Source organism: Sus scrofa, chromosome 3, assembly GCF_000003025.6.
Source record: "Sus scrofa isolate TJ Tabasco breed Duroc chromosome 3, Sscrofa11.1, whole genome shotgun sequence".
Lineage (NCBI taxonomy): Eukaryota > Metazoa > Chordata > Mammalia > Artiodactyla > Suidae > Sus > Sus scrofa.
The window spans coordinates 23,795,178-23,812,850 of NC_010445.4; the positions used below are offsets into that span (position 1 = coordinate 23,795,178).

At 45.8% G+C, this 17,673-nt stretch overlaps 1 protein-coding gene across 2 annotated transcripts in view; it reads left to right on the forward strand.

The window, feature by feature from the left end:
* CDR2 (cerebellar degeneration related protein 2) overlaps window positions 1,626-17,673 on the forward strand; it is a 38,453-nt gene continuing 22,405 nt past the window's right edge. The window contains exons 1-2 of one of the 2 annotated variants that reach the window (XM_021086479.1): window positions 1,626-1,990; window positions 12,838-12,950. In XM_021086479.1, coding sequence (XP_020942138.1) covers window positions 1,912-1,990; window positions 12,838-12,950 — 192 coding nt within the window. In that variant the 5' untranslated portion in view covers window positions 1,626-1,911. The remainder of the gene's footprint in view (window positions 1,991-12,837; window positions 12,951-17,673) is intronic. The other variant, XM_021086480.1, reaches the window with a different exon arrangement.

Sequence of the window (17,673 nt, forward strand, 5' to 3'; positions counted from 1 at the left end):
ACTGTCTCTTAGCGATCAGAGACATGTTTCTGCCCCTTCAGCTTCCACAAATCACCATCCACAAATCCTAAATCCAATCATCTCTCTTTCCAAAGAGCTCTATCCATAGTGACTTTTAAATTAAGATAGTTGAGTTTGGAGTTCCTGCGGTGGCTCAGTTGTTAACGAATCTCATTAGCAACCATGAGGACACAGGTTTGATCCCTGGCCTCCCTCAGGGAGTTAAGTATCCAGCATTGCCATCAGCTGTGTAGATCGAAGCTACAGCTCCGATTTGACCCCCAGCCTGGGAACCTCCATATGCCATGGGTGCAGCCCTAAAAAGACAAAATAAATAAATAAATTTTTTAGAAAGCAAAGAAAAAAAAAAAAGATAGTTGGGTGTGATTATTTTCTTTCGGCTAGGGACTAATTTCTCTACCAGAATATTGACAATTAGAGCAGTACAGGCTAGACTAGCTAGACGCACAACCTAGCTTCTGTCTTAGCCTAGCAATAAAAAATTTATCAGTAACATTTTACCTTTTAGCATATTTGGCTTCAGAAGAAAAGAATTTATCAGTTTACCATTTCTGCTTTTATTACTTCTAACACCGTAAGTCCTTCTACGTTTATTAGTGCGCATTCTACTTTAAGAGACAGCACCGTTGTCTGTCAGCTGTGCATTACCGTTACATCAAGGCTGAGAACACTGACCTTCTGGTCTGTAACCCTATTTTAAAATGTCTGTGTTTTGTCTGCACAATGCTGGTGAAATCCACAACCTACCGGCAGTTATTTATTTTGCTATTGTCTTTGGAGACGAGTGTTCACTGCTCTGCTGGCCATCTAGTGCTTCGACTGCATTCTCTGCAGGTGTTAACATTATGACTCCAGAGTCCTGTGATCTGTGAATCTTTTTAAAAGTATGCAAAAATGCCTGCAATTTCTTTCTTTCTTTTTTTTTTAAGGCTAAGTTACCGTCAACTGCACCGGTTCCTGTTTGTCCCCAGATACTCAAGTGGGTTTGAGGCTCACCGTTTCAGGGGGAGTGAGTACAATCCTCAGCTGATTGTACTCAGATATCAAGGAGAAAATAGCTAACAGCCCTAAACTTTCGACCGACCCTCAATTTCTCTGCGTAGAGGAGACCAAATCTGGGCGTGAAAAGACCAGCAGAGGCCGGCGGGACAGCGGATCTCAGGATCCCGGAACCCTTCACGCCGCCTGCCAGCAACTGCCTTATGCTCCGAGGCCAGACTCCCGCCCCTCACGCCCACGCAGCCAGTCCACTGGCCAGCGCGCCCGACACCCACCACAGTGGCCGCTGAGGCCGCCACATCCACACCTGTGTAACGCGAATACGCCCAGTAGCTACTCAAAGCAGAGAGGGGCGGGACCTTCGGCCGCACCCCTTCCCCTTTTCCCGCCTTCTTTGTTTCCCCCGGAGTTCCCATTGGCTGCTTGCCCTTGAAACCCGGCGAACCGCGGGACTGCAGTGAGACGGGATTGGACGATGTCGCTGCCGCTCGGCCGACATCCCTCTCGCGATTGGCTGAGGCGCCGCCGGGGGTTTGAATCGCAGCCCAGATCGGGGAGGGTTCTGCCAAAGTGCCACGTTGGGCCGGGCTGCGGCGTGAGGAGCCGGCTCTGGGCGCCGGCCGGGGCGCTAGCGCCTGGGCGCTGGCCGTTGGGACTCTTTGAGCTGCGCGAGGCGAGTCGGAAAGCCGGTCCGAGGCTTGCGCTGCGAGCCGCCCCGCGGCGGCAGCGGCGGCTAGCTGTGGTCGGACTGCGCGGCAGAGCCAGGGCGGCGGCGCGTCCCGCCCGAGGGCGGCTCTGGCCGAGGGCGGAGGGGCCGGCGGAAAGCCCGGGGCAGCGGCTGAGGCGGGCCGGCGGCGGCGGGGGCCGCTGCCCCCGGAAGAGCCGGCCGAGATGCTGGCGGAAAACCTGGTGGAGGAGTTTGAGATGAAGGAGGACGAGCCGTGGTACGACCACCAGGACCTCCAGCAAGGTGAGGGCGCGGTCGCCTGGCAGGGCCTGGCCGGGGCGCTGCCGGCTCACGGCTTCTCCCGCCGCGAAACTTAAAAAGTTGCTTTTCCTCGGGGCCAACAGATGCCAAGTGCAGGGAAGGTCTGGCGCTCACCTGGTGTTGGGACTGTCGCGCCTGCCCATCCCGCCCCGGGGAACTGCGCTGCGCGGGACTCGGGCTTCTGCGCAGGTACCAATATCAGCATCACCATCATCACCCCTCCTGCTAGCTGGGCGCCAGGCACCGTTTGACGCGCTTTCCCCAGATTAACTGATTTAATCCCCATGGCATTACTCGGAGCAGAGAGGGGAGCCCTTGCTGGGCTCAGGGGCCCCTGCTGCCTCTCCGCCTCCGGGAGAAAACACAGTCGGTGCCAAGTGTGAGCTGCTGCAGGTGGCAGGAACCTTGTCTAGCCCTTTTCACACATTCGATGGGCACCATAACTCCGCGAGAGAGTAACTTGTGTTATCCCCATTTTCCAGATGGGCAAAGCGGAGACTAACGCTGCCAAGTGCCTTCCTCCAGATTAAGTGGGGGAGAACGTATTTATGAAGCCACACACTCAGACTGGGGAGTCGTCGTAGCCTCTGCCCAAACCTTATCTCTTCACCACCTGTTTTACGGCTTTTTCAGTTGCGGGAAAATTTTTGCTTGTGTTCACCAGATGCAAGGGACATGACTTGAGGGCACTTCAGCGGTATTCCCCTTCCTTCAATTTGCACCCTTGCTTTCTAGTTAAAAACAGGTGTTCGTTTAAAACAGGCCCTAGCCTGTCTTGGATTTCTTGTCTCCAGAGAGACACCTTAGAGGGGCCTTCACTTTGGAGCCAATGCCAGTTTTTTGCCTCTTAATAGCAGGGACTTGCAACTGGGGAAGCTGTTGGTGTGCCAGACGCTAACAGGCCCCTTCACACAGGTGCTCGCTCATTTCGTAGGGCAGTGCTATGGCAAAGAAGTACTGAGTACTGCTGTTGGGGGAGCTAGGGTTCCACTCCAAACTCCAAAGTAAACTTTCTCAGCCCTCATCCTGGATGCTGAATACTCCTCAGGAGTTGTGGGTTTTTTGTTTTTTGTTTTTTTGTTTTTTTCTCCAGGCCTCTTCTGTTTCAGCAATGCTGTGCACATCAGCTTTTTCAGCTCTAAACTGGCACAAAAAATTAACACCTCATGTAGTTGACTATTAAATGACCGTGATTGTTTGTTCATGCTAACCATTGAACTTGGGGGCTGGGGAATATGGGCTTAAATGACTCATACTTAGAAAAGGAACATAAGGAGCTCTTTGGGAGGGGGGAGATAATTTCTTACATCAGTATGGAGTGGACAGTCGCAGGAGTTCACCGTTATGCTTATATAGTCGAAGCTCTTCAGTGGCTGCAGTGCATGCCGTATTTGCCATCATATTCACAAGGTCCACAAGGCACATTTGTCTTACATTTTAACCTGTTTTCAGAATTCCCCCTAAGGGTTGATGGCCTAGTTTGATACTTTCTCCAGGATTTATGAGGCAACCACTGTGCACTTGCAGCATTCCCCTATAATACATTCCGCAGTTCATCCTGTAATCAAAGCTAAGTATTTTTTTACTGTGTTTAGAAGGCGTAGATCTGTACAGGCTGGTAGGTTGGTTGGTTGGTTGGTTTGAATCTAGCATAATACTTAGCAGGTAGTAGAAGCTCATCCCGACACTCAAACAAGATCCCTGTTTTCATGGCTCTCTTCTCTCAGGTGCCTTAGCCCACACTGCCCTTTCGCCTTGTGGGAGGTCGTTAGGAACAGCTGATTGTCATACTTCAGTCTGCTGAGAAGCAGATGCCACATTTTAGGGTGCGATGCAACACTCTTTAACCTCTGATCAAAACAAAGTCATCAGATGTTCAAGTTCCGTGAAACCCTAAAGGGCACAGGTCCAAACTTCCTCAGTGCCAGTTTGCGTTTGGAATTTGTTCGATGCTTTTCAAAGGACGTTTACATCTGTTACCACAGTGGACTTTGACATAACCCTCTATGTCATAACCAAGTGTGTGGGGCAGGAATAGATATGAAATTCCAATAGTCCCAACTGTGAATACGGCCTGGAGAAGAATGAAGGCTGCCATGTGAACAGAAGGATATCTTTGTTCCAATTTCAATAAGTTATATGTTAGAGAACTCCTAAACTTTCAGCTGATTTCTTTCCCCCACTGTTGTTTTTTGGTTTTTTTTCCCATGTTTAAGTTTTATTGCCGTATAGTCGATTTACAAGGCTGTGATCATTTCTGCTGCAAAAAAAGAGATTCAGTTATACATATACACACGTTTTCATTCTCTTTCAGATTCTTTTCCCACATAGATTAGTACGGAATATCAGGCAGAGTTCTCTGTGCTATCCGGCAGGTCCCCACTGGCCAATCAGTCCATATACCTCTGTGTGCATATGCCAATCCCAAACCCCCAGTCCATCCCTCTCACGGATTTTTTTAATTTGTTAATTTCTCAAAGCTTTTTGTTATCTGCTCTGTGTCATCTAGGCAGTGGAGCCACAGAGTCTGTCCACACAGTAGTGTAGACAGGATCCTACTCATGAAGTGGACCATCTAGGAATCTCTTGAGTAGAGATGCTGCTGCCTCCTGGTGTGTGCCCACCACACAGCCTGGCAGGGTGACCCCTCCCTAGATACTTGCTGCTGAATAAAGTTTGGGAGCAGGTCTGACGTCTTCAACAGTTGGAGAAGCAGATCTAATGGGATTTTATGCAGTGCACACATCTGTCCCTTTTTTAACATCTTCACTGTTAATTTTCCGGAGAGAGCCGTGTTTGGAAAGAGCTGCTGAAACAGCTTTCTAAGATCCTGTTCTCAAAGTCATAGAACTACAGTGTTTTCTTCCCTTTCGCACATGGAGGCATCATTTAAATAGACTGGATTGGAGTTCCCATCGTGGCGCAGTGGTTAACGAATCCGACTGGGAACCATGAAGTTGTGGGTTCGATCCCTGGCCTTGCTCAGTGGGTTAAGGATCCAGCGTTGCCATGAACTGTGGTGTGGGTTGCAGACTCGGCTTGGATCCCACGTTGCTGTGGCTCTGGTGTAGGCCGGTGGCTACAGCTCCGATTCGACCCCTAGCCTGGAAACCTCCGTATGCCGCGGGAACGGCCCTAGAAATAGCAAAAAGACAAAAAAAAAATAATAATAATAAAGTAAAATTACTGAAAGCTTCTAACCTCAGAAGGCTCTGGTTTACCATTACCTTGTTGGAAACCTGCAAAGCTGTGTGCAGGCAGAAGGAGAAAACCCTTTGCTTTTCCAAAACGCTTTGATGATGAGACCGCCTTTTGTCAGAGGGCTAAGTTGGCGCAGTAAGAATACTGACAATGATCTCTTGTGGGTCAGATCCTTTCTGGGACAGCAGGAGCCTCCTGTGCAGGTAATGATGGTGCCTGCTTTGAAATGTGTCCCAGAGAACAAGGTGGAAAGACTTCAGAGACTGGGTTTTCTTTTGGAAGAGCTGCTGTTATAATTGTCCTTTGGTGAGCTGTGCAAGCTTCAAATAAGGATTCGGGTTTCTGCTCTGTGGTTCAGCAGATGAAGTCTTAGTTTAAATGCATCCTAAGTCTGCTATTTCTTTTCAAGATGAGTACGTTTGTTCCATGTGAGCAACTAATTTGCTGAATCACTGTCTGGAGGGTCATTAAAACTGACACCATCATTTTTCTGGATGTTTATATTCCGGGTTTTTTGCTTTCCCAATTATAGTAACGTTGGCAACAGGAGTTACACAGAAGCCTCACCAAATGACGCATTTGGTTTTGTAACAGCAAAAGCTTTCAGCCTTAACGTTATTGGATTACTGCTGGACACTCCAGCTAACATGGGAATACGATGTCCTTGGGTTTTTGAAAACACCAAAGTAAAATAAGAGAAAGGTAATAGCAGTGGAATATAAAGATTTCAGAATTCTGGGAGGAAGATCTTTAAAAAAAAAAAAAATCTCTTGACTGCTAGCGCTAATTTTTTGCCGAAGGCATAGGGCTGAGTAGAGTATCGGTTTGAAGTTAACAGTTCACACTGTTAAAATAGACTGTCATCACTTGCAAAGACTGATTAGCAGAAGAATATGAAACATGAAGGTATTGAAAGGTTGCAGTTCTCAAGTCTGCAGTAAATCTGTGGTATTTTTAGTGACTGCCTATGCCGGTTCACTAGGATTTAGAAAAGACAATCTCTTAATGAAAATCCTTTTTGCAAAGTGAGTTAAACAGGTGCATAAGGCTTCAAAACTATATTGTTTCCTTTTCTTTGGTGTATTAATTAAAAATATAAATAAAGGACATTGAATATTCTCCCATTCCCCCCCTAGTTATTTAAAAAACCTTCTTGGGCTTACTGCCAGGTTTGGGCTCCTTTTGGTTATGGAAGCCAGATGCTAACACAACAGGAAGTGAGCGTTGGTTTTTTTTTTGTTTTTTTTTTTTTTAAAGACCAAAAAAGACTCTTGTCTTTAAACTAACAGATGAAGTAATGTCCTATTATACAGTGTGACTTCACAGATGCTTTCTTGTAGTTGAGACTTGTTTTGCCCGAATTCTATCCTTAAACATCCTATGAAATATGTAGGAGGCTGAGACTTCAGGTTACTGAGCCAGGCTGGGGCTTAGTTTAACTGGAAATAAGGATTGCGATCAGGACAAGTCTCAGATTCTTCTGTTTGCTGTTTGCCGGAAGAGTGCTATACTCGGCATCTCTTTTTGCAGCAGCAGGAGCAGGAAAGTATTAAGTAGCATAGGTAGTTTCCTAAGTGTATGAAAGTAGTTGACGGTAGTCTCAAGTTAGTCTGGCTTCTGGGGCTCAGCGTGTTTTGTTTTGTTTGTTTGTTTTTGCTTTTTAGGGCTGCACCTGAGGCTTATAGAAGTTCCCACACTAGGGGTCGAATGGAAGCTACAGCTGCTGGCGTACACCATAGCTCCTGGCGACACCAGATCCTTAACCCACTGAGTGGGGCCAGGGATTGAACCTGCATCCTCATGGATCCGAGTCAGGTTCATTACCGCTGAGCCATGGCAGGAACTCCTGGGATCAGCTAGTTAAGAATATCTTTGGTGAGGGAGTTCCTGTCGTGGCTCAGTGGAAACAAATCTGACTCGCACCCATGAGGACGAAGGTTCGATCCCTGGCCTCGCTCAGTGGGTTAAAGGATCCAGCGTTGCCGTGAGCTGTGGGTGTAGGTCGCAGATGCAGCTCGGATCCCGTGTTGCTGTGGCTCTGGTGTAGGCCGGCAGCTAAAGCTCTGATTTGACCCCTAGCCTGGGTCCCTCCATATGCCGCGGGCACAGCCCTAAAAATACAAAAAAAAAAAAAAAAAGATTATCTTTGGTGAGTCTCTGGTCCTTCCCAGGGGGGGATTACTCACCACTTTATCAGAGGCCAGGAGAGACTTGAGTGATGTCTAGGTGATGTTTACATGCTTTGTCCTTAATAATTCAGCGTGATGGCTCCTACGCGGGGCTGTGTATACATGTTACACAGCCTGTGAGTACAAAATAATTATTTCCGGAACATCTCAGCCCCACGTAGTTCCTTTTGCCCTTAGTAAAAACAAGATATTAACTTGCCTGGGGTTGTATGTGTTTTCCCTGGCAGCTCAGGCAGTAGCTGAGCTCAGCTCTAATTTCCCCTTGCCATCTGCGAAAACGCATGAAAGATAAACTACCTCAACTAGGAGAATGTGAAACCTCCACCTTAAGCAAAGAAATGTGTGAACATCGCAGCCCATAGACTTAAAACTGTGGGCACGTGGGTCATAGAGAATCGTGAGGGGGGAACGTTGACATCTGTGGACAGTGTTTTCTCTTTTGCTTGTGACTCACCACCTAGATTTTGTCAGGCCGCTTAGCATCTTTGTGCTTCTTGGTGGAAAATGTGGGCTAACTACCTTGAAAAGATATAAAAATGAATGTCCCTTGGAGTTCCCTTGTGGCACAGCGGTTAAGGATTCAGCGTTGTCACCGCTGTTTGTTGCTGCAGGCTTGATCCCTGCCTGGGGAACATGCTACGGGCTCTGCCAAAAAAAAAAAAAAAAAAAAAAAAGAAAGAAAAAAAAATTAATGTCTCTTAAATGCTTTGCGCAGTTGGCAAGGGTTCTCTGTCTTGTGAATACAGGCTGTTATTTCATAGCCTTGGTATCCAAAACCTTAGGTACATTAATAGACATTGTTAATATGTAAATCACAAAAGAATGTATCTTAACAGCTCTCTACCAACAGCATTCTGTTTTATTTTAAAAGGGTGTAAAATGTTTTGAAATGAGCTAGAGTGGTATGTGGTGGATTTTGCTGCTTTGTTTTCTCAGGAGAAACTAACCAAGTACAATGCTAATTATACTCTCAAACGGACAGTGCCAGGTAGCAAAAGTTGTTGCTTTCCCGTTACCACTAATTCTAGGTTAAGGGGTTTTTTTCCTATCAATCTTTTTTTTGTTTTTTTTTAAGTTAAAATATAGTGGAGTTCCCGTTGTGGCGCAGTGGTTAACAAATCCGACTAGGAACCATGAGATTGTAGGTTCGATCCCTGGCCTTCTCAGTGGGTTAAGGATCCGGTGTTGCCGGGAGCTGTGGTGTAGGTCGCAGACTCGGCTAGGATCCTGCGTTGCTGTGGCTCTGGTGGAGGCCGGTGGCTACAGCTCCAATTAGACCCCTAGCCTGGGAACCTCCATATGCCGTGGGAAGTGGCCCTAGAAAAGGCAAAAAAAAAAAGACCAAAAAATTAAATTAAATTAAAATATAGTTGATTTAGGGAGTTCCCATTGGCGTAGCAGAAACGAATCTGACTAGTATCCACGAGGATGTGGGTTCCAACCCTAGCCTTGCTCAGTGAGGTAAGGATCTGGTGTTGCCATGAACTGTGATGTAGGCTGCAGATGTAACTCGGATCCCGGGTTGCTGTGGCTGTGGTGTAGGCCGGCAGCTGCAGTTCCGATTGGACCCCTAGCCTGGGAACCTCCACATGCTTCAGGTGTGGCCGTAAAAAGAAAAAAAAAAACATATAGTTGATTTACAGTGTCATGCTCTAGGTTAGGTTTTAATATCTAGGTCATAATGAATACAGGTTAAACCTTATTTGTTAACCTCTAAACATTTTTTACAATTCACATGTGGTGAGGGTCCCTGTTTTCATAATAAGTATATTTTTCCACACTAAGTGAAATGACTTTACATCATAGGTAAAATAAAATTCAGATTGTCTTGGAGTTCCCACTGTGGCTCAAAGGGATCAGTGGCATTTCTGCAGCACCAGGATGCAGGTTCAAGCCTCGGCCTGGCAGTGTGGGTTAAAGAATCTGTAGGTCACAACTGGGGCTCGGATCTGATCCCTGGCCTGGGAACTCCACATGCTGCAGGGCTGCCAAAAAAAAAAAAAGAGTGCATTCTCTTTACCATGGCCTGTGAAACTGTGCATGACTCGATCCCTGCCTGCTTCTCCAGCCTCCCTCACGCCACTCACACTGGCTCTCTGTCAGGCTGTAGAGTGTGCCAGGTTCTCTCCTGCCTCTGGGCCTCTGCCTGCCTTTCTCATGGTGAGGTCCTCATCCTTCAAGCTCTAGCTGTCACGTCTCCTCAGAGATCTCCCTTTCTAAAATAGATCCTTTGGAGTTCCCGTCATGGCTCAGTGGTTAACAAATCTGACTAGGAACCATGAGGTTGCAGGTTCGATCCCTGGCCTCACTCAGTGGGTGAAGGATCCAGTGTTGCCATGAGCTGTGGTATAGGTCCCAGATGGAGGCTCGGAGCCTGCATTGCTGTGGCTGTGGTACAGGCCAGCAGCTGCAGCTCTGATTGGACCCCTAGCCTGAGGAACCTCTATGTGCTGTGGGTGCAGCCCTCAAAAGGCAAAAAGACCAAAAAATAAAATAAAATAAAATAGATCCTTTGTTGGAGGATAATGTGAGAAAAAGAATACATACACACACACACACACACACACACACACACACACACACACACACACACACACACACACAAAACTGGCTCACTTTACAGCCAAAATTGACAGAACATTGTAAATCAACTATAATAAAAAATAAAATAAAATAGATCATTTATGTATTCTCCCCAAACCCAGAGGTTTCTTTTCTTTCTCACACACCATATCCCATATCAATATGTGTTAATCATAACCATCCTTCCAGTTCCACTTTCAAAACATAGTCAGAATCCCGCACTTCTTTCCATCTCTGCCGCTCTAGGCTAAACCACCGTCATCTCTCACCCAGATGACCGCAATATCCTGTCACCCCAATGCCACTGTCTTCCCTTTCAGTCTGTTTACACAACCGCCGGGGTCGTCCTGTCAAGAGTCTTCACTAGGTTCCATTTCACTCAGAGTGAAAACCTGAAAACCAATTCTTTTTTTTCTTTTTGTCTTTTTAGGGCCACGCCCACGGCCTATGGAGGTTCCTGGGCTAGGGGTCGAATTGGAGCTGAAACCCATGTCCTACGCCACAGCTCACAGCAACACCGGGTCCTTAACCCACAGAGCGAGGCTAGGGATCGAACCTGCGTCCTCATGGATGCTAGTCAGATTCATTTCCACTGAGCCATGACGAGAGCTCTAAAAATCAATTCTTGACCTTAGGCCCTGACAAGCTGGCCAACCTTGGAGCCCCTCTTTGTCTCCTACTGCCCCAGGCCAACACACACACTCACACTCACTCACACTCTGCTTGAGCCATCTTGACCTCCTCATTAACTCCGGTCATACGTCCTCCCAAGGTCTTTGCTCTTGTTTCGCCTGTGCCTAGAAGGCTGGTCCCCTGAATAGATCTACCTGGGTCATTCATCCACTTCCTTCACTTCTTGAGCCACCCTTGTCTCTTGTTCTTAAATTTCAACCTGCCACACCCACACTCTTCCTGCTGCCTTCCATGCTTTGTTTTTTTTCTCTCGAGCACTTGTTGCTGCCTAGTGTGTATTTTGTCCTGCTCTTTCTTCCAGGAGAGGATAATAAGCACCATGAGAGCAGAGGATTTTTTAGCTGAGTTTATTCTTATGTCCACAGTGCCCAGAACCATGTCTGATGTCACTGACTGTGTGGACGACTAGTGTTTCTCACAGTTTGCAAGTTTCCTTATTTGCTGTCTGATGTCTCCTCTTGATGTGGGGGAGTTAAGAAAGCAGGGCTTTTGGGAGTTCTCGGTCAGGACCCGATATTATCTCTGGGAGGATCCCTGGCCTCACTCAGTGGGTTAAGGATCCGGTGTGGCTGTGGCTGTGGTGTAGGCTTCAGCTGCAGCTCCAATTTGACCCCTGGCCCAGGAACTTTCATATGCCGCAGGTACAGCCCTAAAAAGCAAAAATAAATAAAGTCATTATATTCAAAGGGTTCACCTGGTAAATGGCAGTCGAGACAAGACCCCAGATTCAATTCAGGGCATTTCCCACTATATCAAAAGATGGCTCTGTGACATTTACTATGCAGGTAAGTGCTTAGTTACCTATATTAGAACTGTTGTCACCCCGCTGCCATGTTTTGGTTTTTTTTTCTTTCTTTTTTTTTTTTTTTTTGTCTTTTGTCTTTTAAGGGCCACACTTGCAGCATATGGAGGTTCCCAGGCTAGGGATCCAGTCAGAGCTACAGCTGCCGGCCTACACCACAGCCACAGCAACGTGGGATCTGAGCCCCATCTTCGACCTACACCACAGCTCACGGCAACGCCGGATCCTTAACCCACTGACCAAGGCCAGGGATCGAACCTACATCCTCATGGATACTAGTGGGGTTCCTCAACCGCTGAGCCACGATGGGAACTCCTGTTGTCCCTTTTTGTATCACTAAATTTTTATTTCTAGGATTGTATATAATACAAATCCTGTCTTAGGTGCATATATGCCTATGAAGACAGCATTGAAAAATGAGGTTTAAATAGACATGGTTCTGTGTTAAATGAAAGTATAAGCTACGACCTGAGTTACCACACAAACTACTGTTGCTCTATGCATCTGGTTTGTTCATCCTGGAGAAGGGCATGGAGAGAAACGGGAAGAAAAATGAGAGAGATCAGAGGCAGTGTTCTCATCACTGATGCTTTTTCCCTTTTCTTGACTAAACGTTTAGTCCCTTTAGGAGGCCAGGACCTATCACAACACAACACACTTGGCTTTCTTGCTTGCTTGCTTTTTGTTTGTTTGTTTGTTTGTTTGTTTTTTGCCTTTTAGGGCCGTACCACAGCACATGGAGGTTCTCAGGCTAGGGGTCCGATCAGAGCTGTAGCCGCCGGCCTACACCACAGCCACAGCAACGCTGGATCCTTCACCCACTGAACGAGGCCAGGGATTGAACCTGCAATCTCCTACTTCCTAGTTGGATTCTTTTCCACTGTGCCTCAACAGGAACTCCAGAACACACTTTACTTTGAGCGTTGCTCTCACAGCTGTCAGATTCATGGGAACTTTAGAGAGTGTGGAAAGACTACTTTGGCTTAACCGTCCATCCAAAAAAGTAGACAACCATCACATGATTAAGTCCAGTCCGTAAGCAAATAATTATGATCTTAGGCATCGCAGTGCTAAACGATCCTTGCTAAACTAATGAATGCACCTCCAGAAAGTAGATCTCTGTCCTTCACGTCTTAACAAGTAAGGGTACCCAGTACGTTACCTGGTAAAAGGCCCCAATTCAGCTGAATTTTGAGTAGAACCCAGGTTTCCTTCTGTGCCATTTCCACCTTCCTCTGGGATCTGACTTCAACTTTATATGTTAGGTTGGGTCTTGGTTCATTCTTATTTTAAGAACTGGGTTATATAAGATGTTGAAGTGGAATCGTTTGTGCTTTTCTGAGCTTTACCTGTTGTGCTAGATCTCCAGCTTGCGGCTGAGCTTGGGAAGACCTTGCTGGATCGGAACACAGAGTTGGAGGATTCTCTTCAGCAGATGTACACAACCAATCAGGAGCAGTTACAGGAAATCGAGGTATTTACTCAGCCGGGAGAGTCGCCTTTGGGGTGTGGCATGTCGCTGCCGTTGTACCAATCCTGTTCCACTGAAATAACATTTGCAATTAAGAGCAATGTTTAACATCGCATAAGAGACTTTTTTGAGAATAAAGAACCATTGGGAGGAGTTCCCTTTATGGCTCAGTGGTTAATGAACCCGACTAGTATCCATGAGGATGCAGGTTCGGTCCCTGGCCTCGTTCAGTGGGTTCAGGACGGGCATTGCCATGAGCTGTGGTGTAGGTGTTAGACGTGTTGCTGTGGCTGTGGTGTAGGCGAGCAGCTGTAGCTCCGTTTCCATCCCTAGTCTGGGAACTTCCAATATGCCGTGGGTGTGGCCCTAAAAAGCAAAAAAAAAAAACCATTGGGAAGGTGTGGAAGTTGATTTTTACTTTCTCTAAGCTTTCTCAACACATAAAATCTGCTATGATGAGAGAAATCTCTCTCTTCACCCTGGGTGAAGTGTCCTGGATGTAAGTGGTCCAGTATGTGAAACAAAAGAAAGCTGTGAATAGTATACATAATTTTTCACTTTTTTCTTAAAAAAAAAAATGAATTGTGGCGTTCCTGCCAAGGTGCAATGGGATTCTCAGTGTCTCTGAAGCACCAGGACACAGGTTCGATCCCTGGTCAGCACTGGGTGTTGAAGGACCCAGCTTTGCTGCATCTGTAGCTTAGGTCCCACCTGTGGCTTAGATCTGATCCCTGGCCTGGGAACTCCGTATGTATGCTGCCCAGGAAAAAAAAAAAAAAGAATTGTGCAAAAGTGAAGCTATGCAAAGAGGTACAAGAGAATAATACCGTGAACACTCACCCAGCTTGAAAAAAGGATCCACTTAAGCACTGTGAAGGCTCCCCCTATAACCCCTCCTCGGTTACATGCCCTCCCCTCAGCAAACACTGTCCTAAATTTGATGCAAAATTTTTATTTTATTTAAGACTTTTATTTTATTCATTATAGTTGATTTACACTGTTCTGTCAATTTCTCCTGTACAGCAAAGTGACTCAGCCATATGTATATGCTTTTTCTCACATTATCCTCCATCATGTTCCATCGCAAGTGACTAGCTATAGTTCCCGGTGCTATACAGCAGGATCTCACTGCTTATCCCCTCCACAGGCAGTCGTTTGCATCTATTAACCCCGAACTCCCCGTCCCTCCCCCTCCCGCCCCCTGCCCCCTCCCCCTTGGCAACCCCAAGTCTATTCTCCCAAGTCCATGAGGGATGAAAAAATTTTAAATGGTAGTACCTGTTTTCAAAGAAGTAATCATAAAAGAGCTGTTTCTTTCTCCCTGCTGTGATCTTGATTTATTGACATTTTTAGTAGATTTTAAAAATTAAAATACTCCTTTTTCCCTAGTCTGACCAACTAAAATGAAAGATGCTAGATTCAGGTCGCATTAAAGTAACCCTGTTATGTGTAGGCCACACACACAAGATGATCGCGATAGATATTAACTAGACAATTGTCCCATTAGAACATGTCGTGCACCAGACTCCCCGTGTACCCCGAAAAGAGCCTTGCACTTAAAGTACAACTCTCTCCCCTCAAATTGGTACAGTGGCACCAAGACTTTTGTGTCTTGGTGCCAAAAAAAATATAAAAGGCCTTAGAACGTAGAAGCCATGCATCATGGTCAGAACGTACTGGGAGTTCCCATTGTAGCACAGTGGAAACAAATCTGACTAGTATCCATGAGGAGGCGAATCCAAATCCTGGCCTCGCTTGCCGTGAGCTGTGGTGTAGGCCACAGACACGGCTTGGATCCCTTGTTACTGTGGCTAAGGTGTCCGATTATACACCTAGCCTGGGAACTTCCATATGCCACCAGTGTGTCCCTAAAAAGGAAGGCGGAAAAAAAAAAAAAAGAACTTACTGAGTTCTGACTATATACTGAACCAGGTTCTGGAAATGCAAAGAAGTAGAAAAACACCATCCAAAATTACACAGATTTCAATTTTTGAATACAAATAAACCTGTCATTAAAACTAAGATACTTCATGTATCATTTCAGTATCCTTAATTTTACACCATAATTAAGATACACAGAATAGGAGTTCCCTTGTGGTGCAGCAGGTTTAGGATTTTACATTGTCACTGCTGTGGCTCAGGTTCAGTCCCCGGCCTGGGAACCTCCACATGCTGTGGTGCGGCCAAAAAAAAAAAAAGGTACATACAATAGATCCACCCCCCCAATCAGGATTCAGGATTTACAAATTCAGCCAATGATGTGACTGAGGTATACTTTTATAATTTTATAGCAAAGTGTATCTTTCCTAGAATTGTGATGATATTGAAGTGACCAGCTATCGTTTTTAGCACATTTCTCTATCAAAAGAGCATAGAACATGCCATACCCAAAACTGAATTTATTGCTTTTAGAATTTGTCAGAAACCTAAACAAGCAGGAAAACCAGACATTTTTAAACTATTAAACTAGCCAAATGTCATATATGGTCAAGGAACTCATTCCAGTTTTGTTTCATAGACTTTGTTCTTAAATTCATTGGAAGATCTCAGTCGTCCTAGGGCTTATACATGAAGACTCTCACATACTGTGAGGTGCATTTCTTTCTATTGGGTAGAAACATCACCTTGATACACTGTATTCTTTTAATGAATTTTACTACATTTGTAGTTGTACAACAATCATCACAACCCAATTTTATAGCATTTCCATCCCAAACCCCCAGCCTATCCCCCCCTACCCCCCATCCTGTCTCCTTTGGAAATCGTAAATTCTTCAAAGTCTGTAAGTCAATATCTGATCTGCAAAGAAGTTCATGTTACCTTTTTTTAGATTCCACATGTAAGTGATAGCATATGATGTTGTATCTCACTGTCTGACCGACTTCACGTAGCATGATAATTTCTGGGTCCATCCATGTTGCTGCAAATGCCATTATTTCTTTCCTTTTCATGGCCGAGTAATATTCCATTGTGTATATGTACCACATCTTCTTGATCCACTCCTCTGTCGATGGACATTTAGGTTGTTTACATGTCTTGGTTATTGTAGAGTCTTGCGGTGAACACTGAGGTGCAGGTATCTTTTAGATTTATGGTTCTTTCCTAGATGTATACCTAGAATTGGGATTGCTGGATTATATGGTAATTGTGTTTTTAGTTTTCTGAGGAATCTCCATATTATTTTCCACAGTGGTTGCACCAATTTACATTCCCACCAACAGTGTAATAAGCTTTCTTCACACCCTCTCCAGCATTTATTGTTTTTTGTTGTTGTTGTTGTTTTGTCTTTTTAGGGCTGCACCCAGGGCATATGGAGGTTCCCAAGCCAGGGGTCGAATCGGAGCTGTAGCCGCTGGCCTATGCCAGAGCCACAGCAACTCAGGATCCGAGACCCATCTGCGACCCACACCACAGCTCATGGCAACACCGGATCTTAACCCACTGATCAAGGCCAGGGATCAATCCTGCAACCTCATGGTTCCTAGTTGGATTTGTTAAACCACTGAGCCAGGACAGGAACTCCCCAGCATTTATTGTTTGTAGACTTTTTGATGACAGCCATTCTGGCTGGTGTAAGGTGGTACCTCATAGTGGTTTTGATTTCCCTTTCTCTAATAATGAGTGATGTTGAACATCTTTTCATGTGTTTTTTGGCCGTTTGTATGCCTTCTTTGGAGAATTGTCTCTTTAGATCTTCTGCCCTCCCCCCCTTTTTTTTGTCTTTTAAGGGCCACACCCACAGCATATGGAGGTTCCCAGGCTAGGGGTCCAGTCAGACTGTAGCTACTGGCCTACATCACAGCCACAGCAACGCCGGATCCTTAACCCACTGAGTGAGGCCTCATGGATCCTAGTCGGGTTCATTTCCGCCGAGCCATGAAGGGAAATCCAATAATTTTTTTTTTTTTTTTTTTGCTTTTTTAGGCCCTCCTCCGCGGCATATGGAGTCCCAGGCTAGGGGTTGAATTGGAGCTGTAGCTGCCAACCGACACCACAGCCACAGCAACGCAGGGTCCAAGCCACGTCTGGGACCTACACCACAGCTTATGGCACCACCGGATCCTTAACCCACTGAGCGAGGCCAGGGATCGAACCTGCATCCTCATGTATGCTAGTCAGATTCGTTCACCACTGAGCCACGAGGAGCTCCATAGATCTTCTGCCCATTTTTGATGGGGTTTTTGGGGGTTTTTTTGGTATCGAGCTGCCTTAATACACTGTATTAATGTTTCCTATGAAGGCACTTATAAATCCCTATGTCTGAATAACAGAGCAGATATTTATTTTAGTGTATCTCCCAAGTATAGATGAAAAAAGTCCAAATATTTTTGTAATTAGGGACTGATACCTGTTTGTTAGTGTGGGAGATTACAAACACAATTGCCTTATTTATTTATTTATTTATTTATCTTTTTAGGGCCACACCCATGGCATATGGAGGTTCTCAGGCTAGGGGTCCAATCAGAGCTGTAGCTTCCAGCCTAAGCCAGTGCCACAGCAATGCCAGATCCGAGCCTCACCTGCGACCTACACCACAACTCACGGCAATGCCGGATCCTTAACCCACTGAGTGAGGCCAGGGATTGAACCTGCATCCTCATGGATGCTAGTCAGATTCATTTCCCCCAAGCCACAAAGGGAACTACCACAATTACTTTATAATCTAAGTTACTTGTCTTTCTACCTTTGTTTTCTTTTCTGAGGTATTGAGGATGATTAAACAGTT